Below are 27,915 nucleotides of genomic sequence, written 5' to 3' on the forward strand. Positions count from 1 at the left end.
TGGTAAATATCTCCAAGGGGCTTATGCCAAAGAAGGTAAAGAGATCAAATTCAAATGGGCAGATTTGGAGATTGAAGATTTGAAGGAATTAATGAAACCAGTCTTGGAGTATACTCGCATATGGGTAGAGATGTGCAGCACCAAAAGTTGAAGGAGCAAAACATAACACCAACATTCCACTTAGGAGAAAGAATAGAAGAAGATGTAGCTAGTACAAGTGGTGGTGCACCTCAACCATCCCATTCAAAAGGATCCAAAAGGAAGGAAGATCATGGTGAGAAGGAGCCCGTAAAGAAGAAACATAAATCAAGTGTAGATCATCCCCTTTCTCGACCGGAAAAGCTAAGGATTGAAAACAAATTGAGTCAAGGAGCCAATGAATCAGCTGAATCCACAGTTCATAATGCAAAAGGCAAAGAGAAAGCATCCCAAGAGCAAGAGGACTTCACTCATCTTATTCAAGAGATTGAAGATGGCAGTGAAGATGACGATGAAGCTACTTCACCACCTAGAGATGAACAAGTGATAGAAAGAGCACAAATCGAAGAAGGAAGATCTTCTATTCCAGAATGGCTAAAAGAGAGGCTAGCTCAGGAAGTGATAATGGTAGAAGAAGAACAACAAACATATGACATAGCAAGCCTTCTAAGTCGAACTCGAGAAGTCACCGAGAAGAAGAAAGCTATGAAGATGTCGAAGGTAATTAGAGATAAATCAGGATCAAGAAAGTTACAAATAGCTACTCCAGGAATTGAAAAGTATCAAGAAGAGATTACAACTGATGAGTATGATATGGAGACCATTGACTTGGGTCCACTCACGTCCGAGCAAGCTATTGGTGATGCAACTGATTCACTGAAGGTCGTCAATGATATTTTGAGAGCTGAAATAGAAAAGAAAAGAAAATTGGAAAAGGAGATAAATGAATGGAGGAACCACATTCAACAATTTCAGCAGCCTTTGACACAGCAAAGTCCAACAACTACACCACCTAATTTGCTTCTCGCAGAATCAATAGATCATATGGAGAAAATGAGGAATTCAGCACAATTGATGGATGCATGGATAGAAGATTCATATAATAGAGTGATTGAGTTCATGAAACGTATCATGCAAACACTTGGTATAGTTATAAGAGTCCTTGAAAGAACTCATGTGCCTTTAGAGGCTTCTGAAGCATTCGCTCATGCTAGAGATGTTATCATCCCGATGCTTCAAGTAATAAGGAAGACACCAAGAGAGATTTTATCTAGGGAAAAAGTAAGGAAAGAAGGAACAACGCCAAATCTTCTACAATGGAGTGGCCTGCTTCGCACAAAGAAGATTATCTTAGAAGAAATTGGAAATGGATGTAGCCAAGTTCAAGATGAAATGCATTGAATTCATGATAAGATTGTGGAAGTAGCGCAGGATGTCTTGAGGAGAAAGATTGATCCAGGAATAGTCATTGAATCCAAAGAATTGCAAGAAAGAATAAAGATTATCTTCTATGGCAAAGGTGGTATGGTAACCAAAGAGTTAATGAATGATATGCTCGAGTTTGTGGTTTTCACAAGCAAGATTTGAACCCGAATGGGAGGATACTATCATCAAAGCTTTCGACAAAGTGATGCACATGGAAGAGCAACTCAAGTCCCTACCAGAGATCCCGATGAAGGATATAGAAGAAATCGTGACTAGATTCATTGAATATGCTAGAAAGGAACATGAGAAAGGGAACCAGATTATAGAAGACAGTTTGTTATGATCCCATGTGGCATTTCGCATTCCTATTGGAGGATGTTTCCTCGATTTTCGTGCCGACATATGATGCCTTCTTATTAGTTCATTCATGGTGATGATTATCCAGATAGGGTTTTCATTTGTGTCAAACCCTAATTAGGATTTAGGTGGTAAAATATTGGCCCTTGATCTCCATTTGATCTGGGCCCTTCATTGTATTTGGAAGCTCTATATAAGCTTCACTCATTTTCATTTGTAAGGTTAAGAGTTAATGGTTAATAATCGATAGCATGAGGCAATAGTGAATAGTGAGAGAGCAAGAGTAGCAAGAGTAAGACTTAAAGAATTGTTGTTATTTGGCCATTGGATTAATGAAACATTGAAGTCATGGTGTTTTTACTCAATCCTTGAAGTTCATTGCATGCTTCTTCTATCTTCTCAAGCTAATCTTTTGATCATAGTTTTAGCTTGTTATCCATACCACTAGCTTCCTTGCTGATTTTAAGTGAGCCTTGCATGGTCAACTAGAGCGTTTAAAAGTGTTTAAGTTCAATTATTGTTCAACCTTTGATATGCATTCAATTGATGGTATCTATGGTTAACAATGATTTGAAAACCTTAAAACATCCTTAGAAGATTGCATTAGTTCTAGCAAAGTTGTTCATGTATGGCGATGCTATAACTAGTTGAGCTTCATTTGTATTCATTCTTCATCCATTCATGCTAGAGTAATTTAGATTTCCCTCTAAACCCTCACCTTTTGCCTTTTTTTTAAAAATCATTTAGTAGTTTTAGGGAGAATCATTACTGCATACCATCTGCTAATCAATTGTTGAGTCTTTTCGAACTATAAATGCCCTTTGATGAAACAGCAATTACAACGATCAACTAGGCTTATCCACACATAGAGATCCTACATTCGGAACCTTGGAGTCTTTTTTGGGTGATCCTTAAGCATCCAAAAGATTTTGTTCAAGAGAGGGTAAGATACTTTGGTATTTTATTCTGAGTTTGCATGTGCGTAAAAAACACATCAACGGGTTGTAAGGAACACAAAGCTCCCTCTTAATTCCTGCCTCAATGCAGAAATTACAAAAGCTTGTTGAAGTGTATTTACCTCCATTATTGGACCTTAAGACTTTAATCCTCTTCCCAAACAAGTTTTCTACTTGGGCCTTAAACTCTTTAAACCTATCTAGGACTTCTTCAGGCTCTTTGGACTTCATAATCATCTATGAAAATTACATGATACAAAAATCCACTTAGGGATGCCATTGACATTGGACCACATAAATCAGAATGTACAAGGTCTAATATTTCTTTTGACCTACTTTCACTACTAAGGAAATAGACTCTTAGTATTTTTACCCATGGCACAACCTTTACAAGTGCCATCATGCTCATGGTTGAGCTTAGGTACACCTTTAACCATTTTTTCCAATGATGGGAGAGCCTTGTAGTGCAAATGAGCAAGTCTTCTATGCCATAGCTCGCTGGAACTGGTAGAGTCATGTAGGAGAGCTTGAACTGGACGGATGGAAAGATTGTATAGACTTTCATGTCGATTCCCAATCACACGTGTTGTCTTGATGCTAGAGTTCTTTGGCCAAGCAAGAACTTTCCCTTCTGAGAATGCAACTTGATAACCTTTGTCTTCCAAGGCTGAAATGGAGACAAGGTTCCTCTTGATTCCCGGCACAAACAAGACATCACTTAGATGGAGAGGGATGCTAGATTCTAAGTTGAGAGAGGTAGGTACAGGGCCTTTCACCGAGTAGCATGCATCATCTCCAATTATCACTTGAAGATTGGTCTTTCTTTCCACCAAGTCTGAAAGATGTTCCCTATAACCTGTGATGTGACAAGAAGCCCCACTATCAATCAACCAAGTGCTGCTATTGGTTGGAACATTGCTAGATAGGGCAGAAATAAATAGAAACCCTTCTTCGTTGTTCCTAGATTCCTTTTGAGGAGATACTTCACCAACATCCGCCATAGAAGCATGTTGCTTTGGCCTTGTCAAACAATCTCTTGCATAGTGACCATACTTGTCACATCTAAAATAGTGGATGTGGGAGAGATCTTTCATCTTCTTAGAATTAGGTGAGGAAACTGAACTTCTATCTCTGTTTCTTTTGAAGTTGCCTTTTCTCCCATCTCTTCCTTTCTTCTTTGTAGTTTGAGTGGCTAGAACATGATTGTCTTCATTGTGAGAGTTTTGGCCATTTCCCCTTGCAACCAACCTAGATTCTTCTTGGATGCAATCTGCATGAAGACGGTCAAACTTGGGAAACTTGGATCTCCCACTAACACTTTGAATAAATGGTTCCCAAGATTGAGGGAGACCATTTAATGCCAACATGACAAGGTCTTTGTCCACAACTTGATCTCCAATGGCGCTTAGTTGATCTCTTAACTTAGTAATCTTCATTAAGTATGATATGACAAATTCTCCTTTTGCCATCTTGATTTGATGAAGTTGTTGCCTTAGAGCCAGGGCTCTACTAGTATTGTTGATCTCATAAAGTCCTTCCAAGTTTTTGAATATATCTCTAGCGGTTGACATCTTGGAGATTAGTGACACTAAATGATCCTCCACAAAATCAATCAACATCTTCTTGGCCTTTATACCGTTTTTCTTCATTTGAAGTTTTTCGGCTTCATCAGTTGGTTCAGATATACCATCCTTTTCTACGAACTCAAGAAGATCATTTTCTTCAAGTGCAATTCGAATTCTATATTTCCATGAAGTGAAGTTTGTTGCACCTTCGAGTCTATCTTCAACCTTGAGTCCGTTCACCATATTGATACTAAGAATTACTCCTTAGAATGGGGAGGAGAATAGTGAACTTCGCTGTTTTAGAGAAATCTAATCACGATCTTCTTAAACCCACTCTGATACCATGTTATTTTTATGATCAGATTAATAGAATGCAGATATAAGACAATTCAATAAAATTTGCACAACATATACCCTGGTAAAACCCTCCAACATGAAGGGGAAAAAACCCAGCAACAAGATCTCTTATTATATTTAACAAATAGGTACAATAAGATGCCTTTACAATATCAATGTAAATCACTTCACTCCTTGAAGCACGATCAGAATGAATCGGTCTGCTGAGGATGCACGAACTATTCTAGATGATACCCGATCTACTCTAGAAGTGCAAAGTGTTGTAGATGTCCTGCAATCTGGAGTGTGAGAGCGAACTTTTGTATGTATTCGAACTGCTGTAGATTATATGCCATCTAATGGAGAGGGAACCGATCTTTGTTTATACCCATACCTGGGTGTCTCTTCACCAAGGGTTGGTTCCATTCAAATCAACATGTCTTTCCTCAAGGGTGGCGGACTTTTACCAAGTCAGCCCTTCAACAAAATAAATATATTTTATTAACAAGTCGTTTATTTTAATCGGCATATACATATATGCAAAGCCGAAAGGCTAATTGCATATTTGATCGTAGTCGGCCAAGGAGACTCCCACTGCTACAATCGACAACAATTGTGAGCAAAAGTGTAAGTCCCTATTCATAATTTATAACGGATAGAAGTGTTTGTCCTTATCCAAATTTGTTGTGCGATCTTGGATAGATGTGTTTGTCCCTATCTTTGGTTCCATGGGTGGATGGGTTTGTCCCTATCCTTGCATAAAGTCCCATAAGGTCAAATCCTAATAAAGAAGAATAGTGTAGATGAGTATGTTCATATTCATAACTTGTGTTTTTTTATGAACTACTAAACATATTGATCAAGTGCTGTTAGTCCACCTATCCCTAATTGAAGAATGACGTAATTATGAGGGGTATTAGAAATATTACATCATTCTCGTGTCTCTAGGTTTGTCGGTGTATCTTTTGATACAATAATTCATTTGTTAGTTTTTTTTTGGTTTGATAATACCCTAAGTCACTGCAATCGAATTTGAATTCGAGTTCGACAACCATAAAATTCAGATGAACTTTGGCAAGGGCAAAAATTTGAAAAAAAAAAATTACATTAAATTCGCCTTATATGCATTTTTTATATATAAATAATATATATCCAATAAACTATTAAATTAGTTTAACTATTATTTTTTGAAGAGGAAAGATGTTAAATTTAAATTTATTATAATTAAATATTATTTTTTTATAAAAACTTAACATAAATAGTATAATATTTAAACTTCTATTGACATCTAAGTCAATATTTAAATTAAAAATAGAAGTTTTCACAACGTATCTTTTAAATTTTAATAGAATTAAAACAACAAAAGAAAAAGGTAAAGGAAAAAGTATTTTTAAATGATAATAAAAACCTAAATGAAAACTAAAACGATGAAATTCTATTCATGCAAGACTTGCAACGACATCAAACTTGTTGGGTCATGGCAGACTTGCAGGGCATCGAGTTTTTAGCATTGGACTTGCAAGGCATCGGGTTTTTTGTGTCAGATTTGCAGAGTGTCGCCTCTGTTCAAATTTGCAAGGCATTGCTTGGTCGTGTTGGATGTGCACGGTGTCGCCTTTGTTCGCACCTACAACTTCTCCAAAACCAGACGTCTGTGAATAAATAGACCCATGAAGGAAGCTCACGTTTTTAAAATACATTTTTTATTAAAAAACCCTAACCCATGTATCATACCAATTTAAGACGAACTTCAATGAATTTTTTAGGTTTTTTAAAAATTCATTGAATTTTGAATCTCATGGATCAAATTCGCCAAATGTGGTGACTAAGATAATACCCATGACTATTTAATATGATTTTATTTCATTAGTGTCTATGTAAGGGAGTGGTAATAGCTCTCCTATAATATAGGAGATGTAAGTCCTATAAGTTTGTATTATGTTTTATTGAAGAATGTAATAGAACTGAAGCATTCTAAAAAACTAATAAAATCAACACTTGAACAATGTGACTGTAGTGTCCCCTAATGGAGCAAAAAGTTGAAAGTTGTGAATTGTAGGAGCAAAAAGAATGCACACTTTATTGCAAACATCCTTATAGAGGTCATTAAGGAAGTCGGTGTTAATGTTATTATAGCTATGGTCGGATTCCTTCAAGCCAACAAAGCTAATATAAATGTCTAATTGGCCTATCGGCCTTGGACATTTATAGGTTCGATTTATATATGAGGTCGACTTTGCAGTTGTAAATTAAATAAAATGTTTTGAAATATAACCAATTGTTAAACCTGCCACCTTTGGTGAAAAGACGTGTTAGTTATAATGAAACCGATCCTTGGTGAAAAGACGTGTTGGTTAATGATAAGCCAACTCTTGGAATAGACATGTTGCTTGGAATCACCCACGTATGGGTACATATAGATAGACTCCCTCTCTCCACAAGGATCGAATAACATAACAAGCAGATCGATTAAGACATACAGCAGATCGAGTCATCTATAGCAGTTCAAAGTAGAAGATTTTTGGCTCTCCTTCACACTACATTCAGACTTGGGAATAATTGGCACCATTATAGTTGCAGATCGGCCTTGTTGGTGGCCTCATATCTAGCTATCTGATAGCCATATTGTATTCATTCACTTTATTAATTATAAGAGATTTATAGCTGGGTTTTTCTCCCTCATGTTGGAGGGTTTTCCTAGGGTACATGCTGTGCATTTTTTATTGAATTATCTTCTGTCTAATCTGATTATAAAACTCAACATGGTATCAGAGCCACGGTGAAGTAGATCGTGAACAGAATTTTCTATAAGCAGCGATTTATTCTTATTCTAAGGAGTAGTTCCTTGCAAGCGAAAATGGTGAATGGACTTAAAGTCGAGGATAGGCTTGAAGACGCATCAAACTTCACTTTGTGGAAGTTTAGAGTGCTTATTGCACTTGAAGAAAATGATCTTCTTCAGTTTGTGGAGAAAAAAGACTTATCTAAGCCAGAAGATCAAGAGGAAAAACTTCAATTCAAGAAGAATGCCATAAAAGTGAAAAAGATATTGATTGACTCCATGAGGGATCGCTTAGTGCCTCTCATTTCCAAGATGACAACTACAAGAGACGTGTTCAAGACCTTGGAAGGCCTGTATGAGATTAACAACACAAGTAGGGCTCTTGCATTGAGGCAACAACTTCATCAAGTCAAGATGGCGAAAGGAGAATCAGTCATGTCATTCTTCATGAAGATCTCGGAACTGAGGGATCAACTAAGCGCTATTGGAGACCTAGTGGTAGACAAAGATCTTGTCATGTTGGCATTGAATGGTCTTCCTCATTCTTGGGAGCCATTTATTCAAAGTATAAGTGGGAGATCCAAATAGCCCAAGTTTGATTGCCTTCGTGCAGATTGCATACAAGAAGAATCTAGATTGGCTGCAAGGGGAATTGTCAAAGGTTCTCAAAACGAAGACACTCATGTTCTTGCCACTCGATCTTCCAAGAAAGGAAGAAATTGGAAGAAAGGCAACTTCAAGAGGAATAGAGATCAAAGATCAAATTTTGCACCTGATTCAAAGAAGAAAAAAGATCTCTCTCACATTCAGTGCTTTAGATGTGACAAGTTTGGTCACTATGCAAGAGATTGTTTGACAAGGCCTAAGCAACAAATGGCAAACATCAATGAAGTCTCAACTCAAAAGGAAGCAAAAGACAACTCTAATGGATTCCTCTTCATATCTGCCTTATCAAGTAATGTTCCCACTGATAGTGACACTTGGCTAATTGATAGTGGAGCTTCTCGACACATCACAGGCTATCGAGAACATCTTTCGGATTTGGTGGAAAGGGAGTCTAATCTTCAAGTGATCATTGGAGATGATGCACGCTATTCAGTGAAAGGATTTGGTGCTACATCACTCAACCTAGAATCTGGAATTTCTCTTCATCGAAGTGATGTCTTATTCATGCCAAGAATCAAGAGGAATCTTATATCTATATCAGCCTTGGAGGATAACGGTTATCAAATAGCATTTTCAGAAGGGAGAGTTCTTGCATGGCCAAAGAACTCCAACATCAAGACTGCACATGTGATTGGGAATCGACATGAGAGTTTGTACAAGCTTTCCACTCATCCGGTTCAAGCTCTTCTACATGACTCTTCCAGTTCCAACGAACTATGGCATAGAAGACTTGGGCATCTACATTTCAGGGCTCTTCCATCATTGGAGAATATGGTCAAAGGTATTCCTAAACTTAGTCATGTACATGATGGTACTTGTAAAGGTTGTGCTATGGGTAAAAATACTAAGAGTCCATTTCATAGCAGTGAAAGTGGGTCAAAAGAAATTTTAGATCTTATACATTTTAATTTATGTGGTCCAATGTCAATAGCATCCCTAAGTGGATTTTTGTATTATGTAACTTTCATAGATGACTACTCTAGGAAGATTGGATTTATGTATTATGTAACTTTCATAGATGACTACTCTAGGAAGACTTGGATTTATTTCTTAAGGTCTAAAGAGTCTGATGAAGTCCTAGGTAGATTTAAAGAGTTTAAGGCTCAAGTAGAAAACTTAATAGGAAAGAGAATTAAAGTTTTAAGGTCTGATAATGGAGGTGAATACACCTCTGGTAGCTTTTGTGATTCTATATTGAGGCAGGGATCAAGAGGGAGTTTTGCGTCACTTACAACACACAGCAGAATGGGGCTACAGAAAGAAATAACAGATCCATTGTTGAAGCTGCAAAAGCCATGATACATGATCAAGACCTTCAAACCTTTCCTTGGGCAGAAGCTTCTAGAACAATGGTGTATGTTCAGAATAGATGTCCTCATCGGATATTGCTAAATATGACTCCAAAGGAAGCCTTTTTAGGGATTAAACCCGATGTCAGTCACTTGAGGATCTTTGGTTGTCCAGTGTATGTTCATGTACCCAAAGACAAAAGAACCAAATTGGAACCTTCTGGCAAGAGAGGAATATTTGTGGGCTACAATGGAACCTCTAAAGCCTACCGAATTTACATTCCCGGTCAGAAGCAAATAGAAGTGAGTAGAGATGTTACATTTGAGGTGTTGATTTTATGATCAGACTGATAACAGTAAGCAGAAAACAATAAATGAAACACACATTACACAGCAATACCCTGGGAAAACCTCCCTCTTGGAGGTGAAAAACCTAGCAACAAATCCTTAATTGTATTCACTCAGAAATCGGTATTAGATTTACAATTAGCTTCACACATGAAGCAGCAAACTGAACCGAACTTATAATAGACTTATTTGAAGAGTCTACTGTAGACTATATGCAAGATCTTAAGGTGATCTACAGGTTCGCTGCCCTTGAGACTGAGTTCGCCAGACCTTAGGTGTAGTTTGTTGTCTTTGTAAGTGAATTCACCAGCTGTAGATGAATTCACAGACCTTGAAGAGCCCTAGGTGAATTCGTTGTCACGGTAGACAAGTTTGTCAGCCCTAAACAAGGTTCGCCAGCCTCATATGATGTTCACCAATCTTCTATGATAATTCGCCAACCTTGTATGATGCCCGCCAATCCTAAACAGGAGTTCGCTGATCTTGGAGGATTATCCAAGTGAATTCGCTGACCTCAAGGCTTGAATATCTGGAGTAGATCACTGATCAGTATGCAGAAGTATTTTGCAGATTGTGAATGATATTGAATGATTACAAATCAACTCATATATACATGTATCAATGCCTCCCAATAGACCTCAAGTCGGCCTTATTGTTTTGGCGCCAAGAATAGGATCAGACCTATTAATTACAAGTTACATGTAGATAGGTATTGTCCAATACAATTACAAGTACAAGAGACGCCCAATTAGGGCCAGACCCAAACAAGGATTTACACATTTACACAATAAAGTAGGATGCCAAAATGCTAAGGACAACAGGCCACTTAACATTTTATGTACTAGGTCGGCCCTAGAAGGGATCCAACCTAGCTACACATCAACATGAGGAAGTTGTTGCCTTCAGAAAATCTAAAGGTTCGTGCATGGAGATAGATGATGAAGATCATGAGACTCCTCAAGACATGGACATTGATCATTCTCTTGAGATTCAGAGGGAGTCTACTAAACCTGTAGCGGATGATGATCCAATTGAACCTTTGGATCCTACTCATGGGCGTAGAGATATTGTTGTGAATTGAAAAAGACCTCTTTGGGCAAGGAACACTATTCAAGGGGCAGAATAGTTTGCGGCTCCTACAGGCACATTCAGAGAAAGTAAAAGACCACAGAGATTCTCTAGCTATGTTGCATTGATGTGTAATCTTATTGAGACTGAACCTCCAATGTTGAGGAAGCCTCAAAGCAGCAAGTATGGAAAAATGCTATGGATGAAGAATATCAATCCATTATTAAAAATGATGCTTGGGATATTGTACCTAGACCTGAAGGAAAGTCGATTGTATCTTCCAAGTGGATGTACAAGCTTAAGCATGCAGCTGATGGAAGTATTGAGAAGTACAAGGCTAAATTTGTGGCTCGTGGTTTCTCTCAGAAAGAAGGGATAGACTATGAAGAAACATTTCCTCTAGTTTCTCGCTATACTTCCATGAAGACCATCATTGCCATTGCAATAGCTAAGGGATGGAAGCTACATCAGATGGATGTGAAAACAACGTTTCTCAATGGTGTAATTGAAGAAGAGGTCTATATTGAGCAACCTGAAGGTTTCGTAATTCATGGGAAAGAGTCTCGTGTATGCAAATTGAAGAAAGCATTATATGGTCTTAAGCAGACTCCTCGTGCATGGTATGAAAGGATTGACAAATACTTGGTGAGTTTGGGTTTTTGCAAGAATGATGTTCATCTAAATCTTTACTTCAAAATAGTCAATGGTGAAGCTTTAATCTTGGTTCTATATGTTGATGACTTATTCCTTACTAGGGAAGATCATCTTATCTTTAAATGCAAGGAGTTGACTTCAGAATTCGAGATGAAGGATCTAGGACTCAAGCATTTCTTTCTAGGTTTGTAAGTGTGGCAGAGGCCTAATGAGATTATCCTAAGTCAAGGAAAATACACCATTGACATCTTGAAGCGATTCGAAATGTTAGATTGCAAGTCTATGTCTACACTGATGGAAACTAACTTAAAGAAATTGAGGGAATCTGCAACTAGTTCAGATCTTGTGGATCCTACTGTGTACAAGCCATTGATTGGATCCTTGATATATCTAGTTAACACTAGACCGGATATTTGCTATGCAATGAGTGCACTTAGTCAGTTCGTGTGTGAACCAAGGCAAATAAATCTAGTTGCAGCCAAGCATATCTTGAGATACTAGCGTGGCACAGTTGGATATGGCTTGAAATATTCTTCCAGTGTGGACCTGAATCTGCAAGGCTATTCTGATTCTGATTGGGCAGGGAGTGTTACTGATCGTTAGAGCACCTCTGGTTGTTGCTTCAGTTTGGGATCTGCTATGATTTCCTAGTGTAGCAGGAAGCAGTCTTCAGTAGCTCTAAGCACAGCCGAGGCAAAATATATTGCAGCATGTGTAGCAACTCGAGAAGTAGTGTGGCTTTGAAAGCTCCTTGCAAGATTGTTTAGACAATCATTGGAGCCAACTATCATTCATTCTAACAATTAAAGCTGAGTGAAGCTATTTGTCAATCCAGTGTTCCATGACAAAACAAAACATGTTAAGATCCAATACCATTACATCAGAGATATGGTACGGAGGAAAGTTGTTCAATTGAGATATATTTGTACTGATGAACAGACAGCTGACATTCTCACCAAGCCTCTTGCCAAAGTGAAGTTTGTGCATTTTCGAGACAAGCTTGGAGTTGTGGAGAATGAAGCACTTGCTGAGAGGGAATCTCAGCATTAGTGATTTTATGAGATGTACTATAATGCATTCCTCTCTATGAGGGAGAAGTTTGAGGTGAAAGCCCTTGTTCCACCCTCTAGGAGTAGCCATGGTGGATGTCATGTGAGAGACTCCATGACTTAGCACTTGTGTTTATTCACCCTCTGGAAGTAGCCACGGTGAACGTCATGATGAGATGATGACATCACGTTGAGTGATTTCATGATGAGCACTTGTCTTCATTTGCATTTCCATTCATGGGAGTAGCCATGGTGAACGTCATGATGAGATGACAACATCACATTGAGTGATTTCGTGATGAGCACTTGTCTTCATTTGCATTTCCATTCATGGGAGTAGCCATGATGGACCCACCCTCTAGGAGTAGCCATGGTGGATATCTCTACAGAGATCAAAGTTCCCAGACTCGGACTCGGCAAGGCCGACTCGACTCGTGACTCGGCTATGGCTTAGCAATGACTCGGCAATGACTCGGCAAAATAAAAAAAACCCTTGAAATTTAGAGATTTTTAACGATTTAAAACTTGTTTCATGCACCCATTATTGAATAAAGCTTAAAGACACTATAATATCATCAAATAGAAGCTCTAGCTCATCCTCAGCCTCAGCCTCAGAGTAGTCTATCTGCCTCCTACAAAGGCATCTAAGGTAGGTCCTGGATGATTGAGTAGCCATAGTCTTCGCCTGTGAGGTGCCACAATGATCAAAATCAGTTGTGCATGTGTCGGATCGTGCTCTATCCTCCTCCTCTGCCATAGCCTCAGCCTCTTTGTCTACCATGTCTGACATGCAACGGCGCGAGTCCTGGAGCTCGGACTCGGCGAGTTTTACCATGACTCGCCTAACTCGCCCGAGTCAGGAGAGTTATGAGCAAAACTCGCCAAGTCCAAGTCACGAGTTGTCATAACTCACCGAGCTTGGCTCGACTCGCCAACTCGGCAAACTCGCCTGACTTGTGGCGAGTTTGGGAACTCTGACAGAGATCGAGAAGGATTCGGGAGTGTTAATGTTATTATAGCTATGGTCAGATTCCTCCACGCCGACATAGCCAATATAAATGCCTAATTGGCCTATCGGCCTTAGACATTTATAGGTTCAATTCAGATATGATGCCGACTTTGCAGTTGTAAATTAAATAAAATGTTTTGAAATATAACCAATTGTTAAACCTGCCACTTTGGGTGAAAAGACTTGTTAGTTATAATGAAACAAATCCTTGGTGAAAAGACGTGTTCATTAATGATAAGCCGACTCTTGTGTTGATGTGTTTTTTAATGTATTTTTTACGCACATGCAAACACAGAATAAAATACCCAAGAGGATCTTATCCTCTCTTGAACAAAATCTCTCAAATGCTGAAGACTAGCTTAAGGATCACTTGAGAAGACTCCAAGGTTCATGAATGTAGGGTCACTACATGTGGATAAGCTCAGTTGGTTGATGTGATTATGCTAGAATCACAAGGGGACTTACATTTGAATGCCTGAATGCTTGATTTGTTGGAACTTGATCATCTGATATTACAATATGGTGATGCTTTTGGTCCTAAACTAGCTAGAGTTTTTTTTAAATGGCAAAAGGAAAGGGTTGAGAGAGTCTATTCTAATCCTAAGAATGTAGGAAGATGAGTGAATGATTAGATGGAATCCTATTGAGCGAGGTCTCACCATCAACTTGAACGATTTGACACAAGCTCAATGCAATCTTCTAAGGATATTTCAAAGATATTCGAATCAATACCATCAAGCATCGATCACCATTCAAGTTAATGCATAAGCAATGAATGTAGAACGATTCAAAGTAAAGCTCATATCATTCTAGTTGACCACACAAGGCACACTTACAATCAGCAAGAGGCTAGTGGTATGGACTAAACGGACTCCACACGAATACATTCAACAAATTCCTCCATTCAATCTAATTAACATGAAAACAAAATGAGAAGTAGAAACCATGAGACTTGTTGAAATAATATATTTCACCATAACTTCAATGAAAAGAGTATCTCATTTACAAGTCTTCAACAACAATTTCTTCTCCTCCTATTCTATTCTAACTTCTATTCTATCTGCTATTCTATTCTTAGCTCTATTCACTATTCTATTCCTCTAACTACCTATTAACCTTTTCAAATTAAGAGCTTGAGACTTTTATAGTGCTCTCAATACAATTCAACGGCTCAGATCAATGGCCGAGATTTTACAACGAAAACCCTAATTAGGGTTTGTTACAACAAACTCGATTCGGCCAATTAAATAATTACAACACATTGGTATGACCAATAGATAGCAAGGGTAGGTGCCTCGGAGTTTGTGCCATCATTGGTGAGTCAGATTCATTGAATCAAGACATGCAGAGATAGACCTTCCCTGATTGGTGAGTGTTAGTGATTGGGACGATGACTAGGATTCCACCTCAACTCGCACTTTGTAGGCTTGATAGATCATCATCATGAAGATATTTCTTGATACTCAACATTATCCAGCTTGCTTAAAGGGATGATGATGATGAGAAGCAAACTTTGATTAACTCTTCTGAAACTATCTGCTCCCTCGATCATGTTCGATGCAGGCCTTGTGATGACTTTGATTGATTCATCCTTGTTCTTGATATACTTGATGAAGGGTGCACCTGGTTGAATGTAGCTCTTCAACGTACTAACTTTGATTCTTGGATTCCCGAAGGGAATTCAAGTTTGTAAAACATTCTTCCATCTTGTAGGTTATCCTTCTTTGATGCTCTTGTGTTTGCTGATGAAGCTTCTTGAAGAGGTTCTCCTTGTATCTTGTTTCGTTTCTTGCAAAACAAACAAGCTAGTATCAAATACACTTGATATATAGGTCTAATAAGAGCATATAAAGAGAATTTGCCCTCATAAAGGGACACTTGAAGTTGTGTTTTGCTCATGAAGAGGAGCTCTTGAAGTCTACTCCTAAGCCCCTTGATGTTCATGAAGTTGTCCTTGTCTTACTCTTCTTCATTTTCTTGACCTTCGCTTATATCCTTCAAATTGTGAAGTTTGCTCATGTAAGTCAAATCATGAAGTTCACTCTTGCATGTTGAGTTTGTGAAGTTCAATATGAAATTTGCCCATACATGTTAATTCATGAAGTTGAGGTTTGCTCATGTCGGTTTGAAGATGAAGATTGCTCTAGATGGTGTGCACGCAAAATTTGTTTCAATCACCTTGCTTATTCATGAAATTCTCTTCCATCTTCTAAGTCATGAAATTCACCTTTGTAAAAATTCACTCCAAATCCTCAACTCCTGAAGTTCGCTCCAAACCTTGAACTCATGAAGTTCGCCCCAGTTTGTCAACTCATAAAGTGCATTTTATGTGGAATTCCCTCTATCTTGAATCGTGAAGTTCAACTTTGTATGAAATCCGCTCCTCTTTCTTGATTCATGAAGTTCACTCCCAACCTTGAAGTCATGAAGTTACTCCAAATGTGAAATTCGCTCCAATTCTCTAACTCACAAAGTGCATTTTGTATAAAGTTCGCTTCATTTTATTGATTCATGAAGTTCAGCATTTGAATAAACTTGTATGAACTTTGCTCCAAATGTTCCAAACATGAAATTCGCTCCAAGATGGCAACTCATGAAGTTGCAAAATCCGCTCCAAAGTGGCAACTCATGAAGTTATCTCAAATGTGAAATTCGCTCCAAACCCTTCAAACTTAGAGTTCGCTCCATCACTCCAACTCATGAAGTTGCTTCAAACATGAAATCCACTCCAAACTGTGAGATCATGAAGTAGGGATTTCGCTTGGGTTGCTCAACTCATGAAGTATGTTTTTTCGCTCCACTTGCTAAACTCATGAAGTATAAATTTCACTCCACTACGCAAAGTCATGAAGTTCGCTTGCAATTTGCAACTCATGAAGTTCATGTTGTCTAATTTGCTTCGTCCTTTTATTCCCAACTTTACTCATGAAGACTTGAAGACGTAAATCGGCCCAATCTCTTTATTCATGAATTTCGCTCCTAAAGTCCAACTCATGAAGTTCAACTTCGCTCCAAGGGGTGAAATCATGAAGTTCAACTTCACTCCAATACATGAAGTCATGAAGTTCACTTGGCATTGAATCCATTCAAGGCGATCATCCTTCATCTCTCATTCAACTTCGCTCATCTAGGCTTGCTTGTGTATGCTCATTGATGAAATTCGCTCCAAGAAGGCAAGTCATGAAGTTCGCTCCAAGAAGGCAACTCATGAAGTTCACTTGTGAATGATTGAACATGAAGTGAGTGATTCTAAATTTCCTTCATCTCCTTATCTTTCATCTCATTTATGAAGCCTTGAAGGTAAAATTCGCTCCAATACCCCAACTCATGAAGTTTGCTTGAGATAATCTACTCATGAAGTTAGGAATTCGCTTCAAAAGGTGAAGTCATGAAGTGTGAATTTCGCTCCTCTACATGAAGTCGTGAAGTAAGGATTTCGCTCCAAGGAGGCAAGTCATGAAGTAGGAATTTTGATTCAAATGGTGAACTCATGAAGCTTGCTCTTGAGTGTTCGATCATGAAGTAGGCAATTTCCTTCATTCTTCCACTTCCAACATGAAGAAGCTCGCTCCAAATCTCCCATGCATGAAGTTCAGTCCAAAAGTCTCACTCATGAAGTTTGCTCCAAAGTAGTGTTGTGGCATATTCACACATCGCCCCATTGTAAATGGGGACCCCTGCTTTTTTCTTTCTAGGGTCAGTTTTCTTTGCTTAGTTGTTTGGTCTTGGCTTTTAGCCTTTGCATTGGAGAATTGTCAGAGAGGTCATTACGATAGCAAGGTCTGCTTAGGCTCAAATTGGTCAGTAGGTGGTCCACGTCAGGGTCTCTTTGAAAGGCCTTCTCGAGGTCAGGCTTTGCTCTTGTTTCTAGGTAAAGTCTTGATTGAGTTTGACGAAGTCCTTATGTCCTGCTAGGAGTCTTGCCTTTTTGACCTATGTCTTTGAATTAAGGAAGTGAATGAAGGTTTGTGAGTGAGTATCATCAAGGATTTTCCCTTTGAGGGTTTGAGATTGGTCCAGTTGATGAATGATGAAGTTCTAGGCATTAATTGATGTGAAACTAACCTATTTATCCTTGGAGAATGCCTAATGATCAAGTCTGGACTTGAAAATTTGGAGAAAGGTCAAGAATTTGAGCATTTTAGAGAATTTCACTCTTGACCCTTCCGAAGGGTCTAGAGCGAAATTATTGGATAGGTCTTGTCCTTCCAAAGGTACCTAGGAGAAATGGTTAAGATGTCCTTGTAATCCAACTTTTAAGCCAGGAACTCCTTTAGGGTGGTTTGTTAGCATGACTTGAGGTAAGAGCAACATGAATGAGGGTGAAGTTTGAGTGTTTGGGTGGTATCTAAGGTTAATTCTTCATTTTGACCCTTCCAAAGGGTCCAGAGTGAAATTCCCCAAAAGACCTATTTCTTCACTAAGGACATCAAACAACGGACATTCGTGGCAAGGAAAGGATTCAAAAGACAAGTCTAAAGCAAAGATAAGTGAAAAAGGATGAGAATTGAGTCTAATTGAGCAAATTCGCTCTTGACCCTTCCAAAGGGTCCAAAGTGAATTTCTTCATAAAGCATTATATCTTGCTCAAACCTACGAACTAACTCATTCCCAAGCAATTTTGAAGGCAAAAGATTTTGATGATTAAAGGATGAGAAATGGAGCTTTGTGAAGGAAAATCAAGCTAAACATCAATTTCGCTCCTAACCCTTCCAAAGGGTCCAGAGCGAAATTCTTAGCAAGACTCTCTATTTTGCCTAACGCACTAAAAGGACCTTGTTTTAAGCTAAATGGATGGCGAATTGACTTGATTATGGTAAGAGGAGATTTGATAAGTCAAGTTTGAAGTGAGTAGAGAGGAAAAGAAGAGTGAATTGAGCCTAAAGACAAATTTCGCTCTAGACCCTTTGAATTGAGCCTAAAGACAAACTTCGCTCCTGACCCTTCCAAAGGGTCCAGAGCGAAATTTCTTAAACACCTATTTTCTCCTTGTTTGAGGCCAAAATCTTAGTTCCTAAAGCATGGTTGAGAGAAGATGGATATATACTTGCCTTAAGAAGTGAATGGAAATAAAGGCAATGATGGATTTGAGGGTAAAAGACAAAATTCGCTCCTGACCCTTCCAAAGGGTCCAGAGCGAAATTTTATAGAATCCTCCCTTTGCTTCAAATTTGAACTAATTTTGTGCCTTGAAGCCTTAGCTAGGATGTCATCATGCCTTGGAAGCAATTGAGGGGTGAAAAGATGGTGGATTTGGGCCTAAAATGCAAATTTCGCTCCCGACCCTTCCAAAGGGTCCAGAGCAGAATTCTTTTGAAGCTCCTGGCCCTTCCAAAGGGTCCAGAGTGAAATCCTTAGGACTCCTCCTTATTTCATCTAATGCACCCAAAAAGATCTTGTTTTAGGCTAAATTGAGGGCGAATTCACTTGATGATGATGGAGGAAGATTTGAAAAGAAGAAGAATGGTGTCAAAATGCAAATTTCGCTCCTGTCCCTTCCAAAGGGTCGAGAGCAAAATTTCCTAAAAAACTCTATTTGCTCCTTGTTGAGACCAAGATCTTGATTTCTAAGGCATGGTTGGGAAAGAATTGATATGTACTTGCCCTTGAAAAGTGATTTGAGGCAATGAAATGATAGAATTGAAGCTAAATCACAAATTTCACTCCTGACCCTTCCAAAGGGTCCATAGCGAAATTCCTTATAGGTCTTGTCCTTGGCCAAGGTCCAAAGCGAAATCCTTCTTTTAGGCCTTTTTGGGGGTCAAATCAATGACGTCTTCAGGAGAAAGAGATTGAAAGGTCAAGTCTAAGACAAGGCTAAGTGAAAAGGAGTATGAATTGAGCCTAGAGGATCAAATTCAATCCTGACCCTTCCAAAGGTACAGGAGCGAATTCTTTCAAAATCTACATCTCACCTCCAGTTTGGGTAGAATCCTTGGTTCCAGAACTTTACATAAGGAATAATAACCTCATCCAAGCCTTAAGGACCTATGATCATGGTTTGAGCTAGTAGAAATGAGTAAACTTGATGAATTTATCCACAAATGTCAAATTCGCTCCTAACCCTCTCTAAGGTACAGAAACTGTAATGTCCCTAACTAGGGATTACCTGAATTTCGATCTAAATTAGTAATTCCATAATATAGTTTATCATTTTTTCAAATTATGAGAGTGACTTAATCTATTCATTGAATAAACTTACGAATTGACGAATAAATACATGGATTAATAGCACATATATTGCAAAGAATGATAAACATGTCTTTCTACCTATAACCAATCATAGTTTAGTTTGGTAGGAAAGCCTTTAGAGGGTGCCTGTAAACTGCTCAACCCAACTAAGCCCAAGAGCACACAGCATCCCACTATGACAACTCACCTCTTGGCCCACAAGAGGAAGGAACGTCCCACTATGGCAATTACATCCCTTGGGGTGGCCTACTTAGCTTGGGAGAACCGGTAAAATGCAATTCCCTAACATACTTCCTCCATTCATTCCTTTGATTGATTACGAGATAAGACACACACATAAAAATAATCTAAGAAAATATAATCAAGTATATATATATATCAAGCCAATATAAATCTTGATAACATCATTATCATATATAAATCTATTATCCTTATTCCAATTTGAATATATATATATATATATATATAATTATATTACCAATATATTTGGTAATTACCTACTATATAAATTATTAACACCATTTCTACCTATTGTGGCTGTAAAAGTAGACAGATCTAACATGTGTCAGATCTGGTCTACCACAGTAATGAAATTAAATATGACTGTCATCGTATAGCAATCTATATTAATAGTATTATTAAATTCTACATAATAACATTACCAAAATTCATATATTAAGCATACGTATTAAGCACATCCCCATGCATACCACCAAGAACACAAATGTTACTGCCTGTAACTTGATAACAATTCTGATATGATCTGATTAATAGTGATGTCACTAGATGCTTTTGATTCCTTCCCTTTATATCTCTCAGTTTGAGGGAGAGGTCACACCTCTTCATCATGTATGCCCTTTGGCAAGAGACATACCCTTTCACCATTAGCACCCTTTGAAAGAGTGCAACTCTTAATTATTTCTACCCTTTGAAAGGGACACAACCTTTCATAATCAGAATGCACTTATTATTTAAATTAGATCTGCACTTCTCATTTCCAAATTATCCCCCCCTCGCAAATGAGGTTTTCTTCTCCCTTTTATATCTCATTGTTGAGGGAGTCACAACTTTTCCTTTCATGTCTTTTGACTTTTCATTAACTTAATTAATTTTTAATTAATCATATTTAATTATATTATTTTATATTTTAATTTAATTTTTAATGTTTTAATTTTATTATTATCATTTATTAGTAAATTCTATTTCAAAGTGGGGACATTACAGAAACGAATTTCTTTTAAAAGTGTGTCTTTTCCTCCTAGCTTCAAGGGAAATTGATTCAAATATCTTCTTATTGATGATTTAAGGTAAGAAATGCCATGTTAGAATGAATATATATCATGTATTCTTAATCATCTTTTGCTTTCTTTGTAGAACAAAAAGGTCGGGCTAGAAGGAAGATCAAGCCAGGACAAGGGTGACCTCGTTGAGTTTCATCATCATTAAGGACACTTCAAATGCATGGAGGAGGACTCAACGTGTTTCTAAAGTGTTGGAAGACTTCAAGTGTTCAAGGAGTTGCAAGCTATCCTCAAGATCTTGATTCTACCACATGGAGAAACCACAAGATATCAGAAGAAAGATCTTATAAAACTTCAAAGAGATATAAAAGCTACCAGACAAGGAGTGACTTGACCCGAAAGGAGGCTTCATCAAGCACAGGGGAGTCAAGGAGAGGTACGCCATCCATCAAGGACAGAAGAAGATCAACCAAAGTCAATGCAAGGGTACATTGAAGAAGCAAATAGTTTCAGAAGAGTTAATCAAAGTTAGCTTCTCAGCATCACCAAATTGAGTATCAAAAGAGATATGAGTAGGTACCAGACAAGGTGGCAACCCAGTCACTATTCCTCCAATCAGATAGCTCCACCTCACCATGTCCAGATTCAATGTACCTGACTCACCAATGATTGCACAAACTTCGAGGCACCTACCCCTGTTTCCTATTGGTTCTCAAATTTTGAATGTAATTTTCTAATTGGCTAACGGAGTTTGTTGTAACAAACCCTAATTAGGGTTTTTATCTTGTAATCCTAGCCATTGATTGTAAATCAATCGGAGCAATTGAATTGTAAAGAGCTCCCTATATAAAAAGCTCTGGCTCTTCATTTGTAAAGGTTAATAGTGGGTTAATAGTTAAGAGTTAGTGAATAGTCGGTAAAATAGAATAGCAAATAGAATAGCAATAGAGTAGATTAGGAAGAGAAGGCAAGAAATTGTTGCCTTGATTGTAAATGAACTCCATTTTCATTGAAGTTATGGTGAAGGATGTTATTTATTTGCAATACGCATGGTTTGTTGTTGAATCTTCATTTTAGATGGTAAATAATGAGATTGAATGAAGGAAGCTATTGAATGCACTCGCGTGGAATCCACCTAGTCCAAACCACTAGCCTCTTGCTGATTGTAAGTGCGCCCTGCGTGGTCAACTGGCATAGAACGAGCTTAATCTCAAGTCGTTACACGTCTATTGTTCATGCATTATCTTGAATGGTGATCAATGTCTGATGGTAAACGATTTGAACATATTCGAAGCATCCCTTAGAAGATCGCACTGAGTTGGTGTTGAATTGTTCAACCTGATGGTGAGACCCAGCCCAGTAGGACTCCACCTAGTCATTCATCCATCTTCTTGCATTCTGAAGCCTTAGATTAGATTCTCCAAACCCTGTATCTTTTGATATTTCTTTATCTTCCAACTAGTAGATAGGATTCAAGTTCCAACAGATTAAACGCTCAAGCAGTCGAATGTAAGATCCCTTGTGATTCCAACATAATCACATCAAACCGCAGAACTTATCCACACGTAGAGACCCTACATATAAGAACCTTGGAGTCTTCTCGATTGATCCTTAGGTGAAATCTTCAGCATTCGGGGAAACTTTGTTCAAGAGAGGATAAGATACCTTGGTATTTCATTCTATGTTCGCATGTGCATAAAAACACATCAACAAGTAGCAACTCATGAAGTTCGCTTTGTGTAAAATTCACTCCAATCCTCTCAAGCATGAAGTTCGCTCCATATCTCTCAAACATGAAGTTTGCTCCATATCCTTCAAACATGAAGTTCGCTCCAAAAGTGTGAGTCATGAAGTTAAAACCTAGAGAAGACTTAGGGATGAGGCGGATTACAAACGAGCTTATTAATCACTTCATTGCACAAGATTTCAATCCTTGGAATAATTCATTCAATTGCTCAAACTCAAACTTACACCAATTCTTAAGCAAAGGACTCAAGGGAAATTAAAACAATTGGAGCTTACCTATAACCTTTAACTCTTGGATTGATGTTACTAGCAACTTCATTAAACTCTTTAACTAGACTCCTGATTAACCGGCAAGACATGCAAACCCTATAAACTTACTCACTTACTCCACATTTCACACAAGGCTATTCACTTGACTCCTGGCCATTTTAAGCACCTATGCTTCTCTAATGCAAAGGCTAATAGCAAACGTGTTGATTTTATGGTAGTGCTCGTTAACCATAGGCAAACATCAGATCTGTTGCCTTCCCAACCATAGACGATAAGCTCTTATCGTCACCCCTGAGCACACTACACGTCCTTCATGTTCTTGAAATTCATGTCATTGATGCAATCATGACCTTGCATATATATGAATCAATACTTCCTAATAGACCTCAAGTCGACCATGTACTTTTGGCGCCAAGGATAGGGTCAGACCTATATATTACAAGTTACATATGAGTCTCCCTTAGTTGCAAGTTACTTTTAACTTAATAACAAGTTACACACAAGTGGTTTGCCCAAATAGGGCCTGCCCCAAATTAGACTCATTCAACTGAGATATCCAAATGCCAAGGCCGATAGGCCACTTGGCATTTTGTGCACTAGGTCGGCCCTAGAAGGGATCCGACCTAGCTACACAACAACAAAAAGACCCAACTAACAACTAGGCAAGCAGGAAAAAAAGTGAGGGTCCCCATTTGCAATGGGGCAATGTGTGAATATCTCACAACATCTTGGAATAGACATGTTGCTTGGAATCAACCACGTATAGGTACATATAGATCAACTCCCTCTCTCCACAAGGATTGAATAACATAACAAGCAGATCAAGTCAACTACAGCAGTTCGAAATAGAAGATTTTTGGCTTTCCTTCACACTACATTCAGACTTGGGTATAATTGGCACCATTATAGTTGCAGATCAGCCTTGTTGGTGGCCTCATATCTGGCTGTGTGATAGCCATATTGTATTCATTCACTTTATTAATTATAAGAGATTTATAGCTGGGTTTTTCTCCCTCATAATGGAGGGTTTTCCCAGGGTACATGCTGTGCATTTTTGATTGAATTATCTTCTATCTAATCTGATCATAAAACTCAACAGTAGGACCTAATAATGTTGTCCAAATCATTATCAACAAAGCAAAAAATTGTAGAGCAGTTGGAACATTGATTGAGGCAGATTATTCACACATTTTTTTGAACACCTTGTGTTGTCCACTCAACAAAATTGATTGAATCAACCAAATGTACGTTGAAGCTGACGACATCCAAATGCTTATCACAATCCACCATATTGAAGTGCATATTGAGATCATTTTTTTAATTGGAGTTGTTGAAGCTAAGTGAATAAATACAATTATACGTTTCACTTTAGTAATTTTTGTTTTACTTAGAAAATTGTGGATGTAGAGCCAAAGCATACTAACTTAGATGCTTCCACTTCCCAACGATTTCCATTTGTGGAGTTCAATAGCAAGCATACTTTTAGTGTGAATGACAATGCCACTCGTTGTGGCTCTTCTGATCTAGCTACACCATCTAATGTCAATGAAAATAATGATGATGATCTTTTTGAAGACACGTATGAAATTGACTGCTGAGTTTAATATTTTACTATTGAACAATGAAAATCTATCATGACAATAGAGTTTGACAAATTGACACTGAAATATTATTTTTTATTTTTATAGCATTTTGTTTAATACATGCATGTCATGTGGTATTCTGAACTTCATTCATGTTTTTAGGTTGTAATATGTACATTTTTGTAAGGTTTTTAATTTCCGTGTACGGATAAACCCAACCACAAGAATGTTTTTGACAATTTTGCATACCCAAATCTGAACCAATAATTAGTTTAAACTTAGATATCTTTTATGTTCTTTTTTTATTTTTTAAAAAAGTATACTTTTAAATATAGATAATACTAAATGTTGTATATTTAGATTGATAAATAAATATTAAAATACATGAATTTTGATAATACTAATGCTAATAAAATTAATATGATGATAATCTGATCATTATCTGTATGTATATATAATATGCATACATGCATACATACCTATAATAATTTGATATCAGTACACACACACTGGTTTGATTATCAATAAATGTATGTATGCATATCTGTAGATATTCTTACATGTATGCATGCACATACGTATGTATATATGTATATGTCAAGTATGTTATGACAAATTCCGTTTTTCGTTGCTAGGCCATTGCCATCGCATGTTTCTTATTTCTCATTCCTGGAATAACATAGAAATCTGGCTTATAAAAAGGCAACTAAGTTTAGGAGTCTAGCTTATACACATCTAGGTTTCTGCCTTAGGGTCTGGCTAATAAACAGATATCTAGATTATGGCACAATCTGAGCGAGAATAACAGATAATTACGATTTGGCTCAGAGAACAAACTTTAAAACTGACGACGTTTCATACAAATTTAACCCAAACAAAAGACAACTAAGACATGGCGTTAATCATTCAAACAAGAAAAACTAAGGTTCGTCACCAACAAAGCACGACTAGGATTTGCTTCAAACTTTAAAAAAAACTGGAGTTTGATTCCAATAAAAAATGACAATTAGGGTTTGGTTCAAAAAAAGAGGATAATTAGGGTTCGACTCAAAAAAGAAGAAGACGTATTTATCTAAATTTGCAAGATTTAAACTTCTTTCAACCCAAAAGAAGCCAGGAACTCTGATTTGAAGAGAAAAAAATTAAAAACACCATTTCTTATTTATAAAGATTTGGGGTTCAATGCAATTCAACAGACCTTAAAGAAGACGAAAAATGGAACCGCCGAGACAGAGTATGCCTCTGAAATCTCTGGTTGCTGTTCAGCTTCGACCTATGTAGCAAAGAAAAAGAGGATACTTCACAGAACTGTACACACCCTAGATTTAACAAAACTGACATTAGGAGTAAAAAAAAATTGCGTGAATGGAAACTAACCCTGAGGAAATTGGCATAAGGAGTATCTGTGCAGAGATGGTAAAAGACTTGATCCATCTGCTTGGAGGCCTCGCACCATTCTGCCCAAAAGTGTAAAATTACAGGTTTTCCTTGGCTAAGAATGACGTCAAGCTCTGCTTTAGATTGGAGATCTTTTACATTGGCACCCATTTTCGCTCTCTGAAAAATGATCGTATTTTTGGGGGCGTTTCAGCTGAGAGGAGATAATTGCAGCTTATATCTTACGCGAATTATTTAGTATTTTCTTCCAAACCCACTGAAACAATGGTCCCGGACAAAATCCTTGTCCATGTTAAAAATTTACTTAAAAAACAATTTAAAATTTAATTGGATGGTGTATTTAGTCTTTGTATTTCAATATTAAGTGTAATTTTGTTGTTTGTTTTAAATTGCCCGAATCAAGGGGGAATCTAAAGCCACCGTCAAGGTTTTTATTTTCTAATCTTGAATTCTATTTTGTTGTTTGTTTTAAATTGTCGAATTGGAGAACTTAAAGCCAACATCAAGGTCTTTATTTTTCAAATTTTGAATTCTATGTTTTTAGGATATGATAGCATGCATTCTTATCCTATTTGACACTATTTTGTCCATGCAAATGTGTTTCAAATATTTAAATTTGAAAATGTACTATATTCTTGCACTCTCATCCTCTATAACATGTACCTATGTAAAATATTTGAAAAATTAGAGATTGGGATCTTGGAATGAATGCAAGAATGCCTAAGAGAATAATGTTTAGAATCTTCTTGAACTTGTAAGTACAATATATGAATTCTATAGTATTATTGGTTATATGTAATCTCTTTTGACTTACGCTTGTCTTTGATCTATATGTTGGCATATGTTATCTATGTGGGATTACATACTATACTATAAAATGGAGTAGCTTTATGTAGCGACCTCATAAATGCAACCATAAAATTGCTTAATCATTAACGAAGATAAATATCTCAATTTCTAACAAAGTGGTATAAGATGAGATTCAATCAACTTCCATTAACTTCATGTGGTACCCCTACCCTGATCAGAATTTTTAAACCCAGTTTGACCTTGGTTGACTTTTTAGTGGCCTACTTGGATGGTTAATATACCATGTTGTGATGTTATATTTAGGGATTATGCTTGATGTGTGTATCAATGAATGTTGATTATGCATTGATTCTTATGTATGATTAGTTGTTCTTTTGATTCGTGTTATTAACCTCGGGCTAACACTTTCATTGAATATATATGTATGCATGTGTGGTTCGTTGTTGCATAAAATTGCAAGTACAAGTACCATGTAGGTACGGGGTATCGTCTCCACTTGGCTTCGCAGGTCTGAGCATGCCTTATTGGTTCAATGGAAGTGGATTAGGTAGTCGTAAGACCCTACATTTTACCCTAGTCGTGCTCAAGTGAGTGTCGTCAGTCATCCGTCAGTTTCCCCTTTTTGTTGGGATGCGGGTCGTGTATTTGTTTGGTGTTCTTGAGTTGTGTGTTGTGTGTTTGATAAAATTGATTATTAAATCCTAAGTATTTAATTAGATTAAATGTGTTTTCACGCATTCATGAATAAAAGGGACTAAATTAAATAGGACCCATTTGTGTGATTAATCAATAAATCAAATTGTTTAATGCATATTACTCGTAAATTTGATTTATTGTATTTTTAAATTGTGAATTAAATGATTTGTATGCATTGTTGTAAAAAGGTTAATTAGAAATTTGGAAAATTAATATCTTACCCTCATTGACATTTTGGAAACAAAAATGTTAGTTTTAATTTATTTGAGAAAATCAAATTTTGGAAAGAAAAGCAATTTTTGAATATTAATTTGATTGGAAATGATTTTTATTTGGTTAAAAATAATTTTGACCCAAATATAGATTTTAGGTCAACATTTCCTTTTAACCTAGGTTTTCATGTAATTTGGGGGATGGTTTTAGGAATGGAAAAAAATTGGGTGGGCATTTTTGGTTGGAAGAAATTCTTGAGCTTGCAGGTTGGGCTCTTCATCAA

General features: G+C 37.3%; 1 protein-coding gene across 2 annotated transcripts in view; it reads right to left on the reverse strand.

Annotated features, from left to right (window-relative positions):
• Positions 1 to 26,206, reverse strand: part of LOC131029160 (monothiol glutaredoxin-S17) — a 48,659-nt gene extending 22,453 nt beyond the window's left edge. For both annotated transcript variants that reach the window (XR_009102706.2, XM_057959556.2), the window contains exons 1-2: positions 25,893 to 26,206; positions 25,714 to 25,788 (exon numbers count right to left, since the gene is read on the reverse strand). Coding sequence is in view for 1 of the 2 variants with exons in the window: in XM_057959556.2 (XP_057815539.1) it covers positions 25,714 to 25,788; positions 25,893 to 26,063 (246 nt within the window). In the remaining variant the exon portion in view is untranslated. The remainder of the gene's footprint in view (positions 1 to 25,713; positions 25,789 to 25,892) is intronic.
• Between the last annotated feature and the right edge of the window lie 1,709 nt (positions 26,207 to 27,915).

Source organism: Cryptomeria japonica, chromosome 1 (genome assembly GCF_030272615.1).
Source record: "Cryptomeria japonica chromosome 1, Sugi_1.0, whole genome shotgun sequence".
Taxonomy (NCBI): Eukaryota; Viridiplantae; Streptophyta; class Pinopsida; order Cupressales; family Cupressaceae; genus Cryptomeria; species Cryptomeria japonica.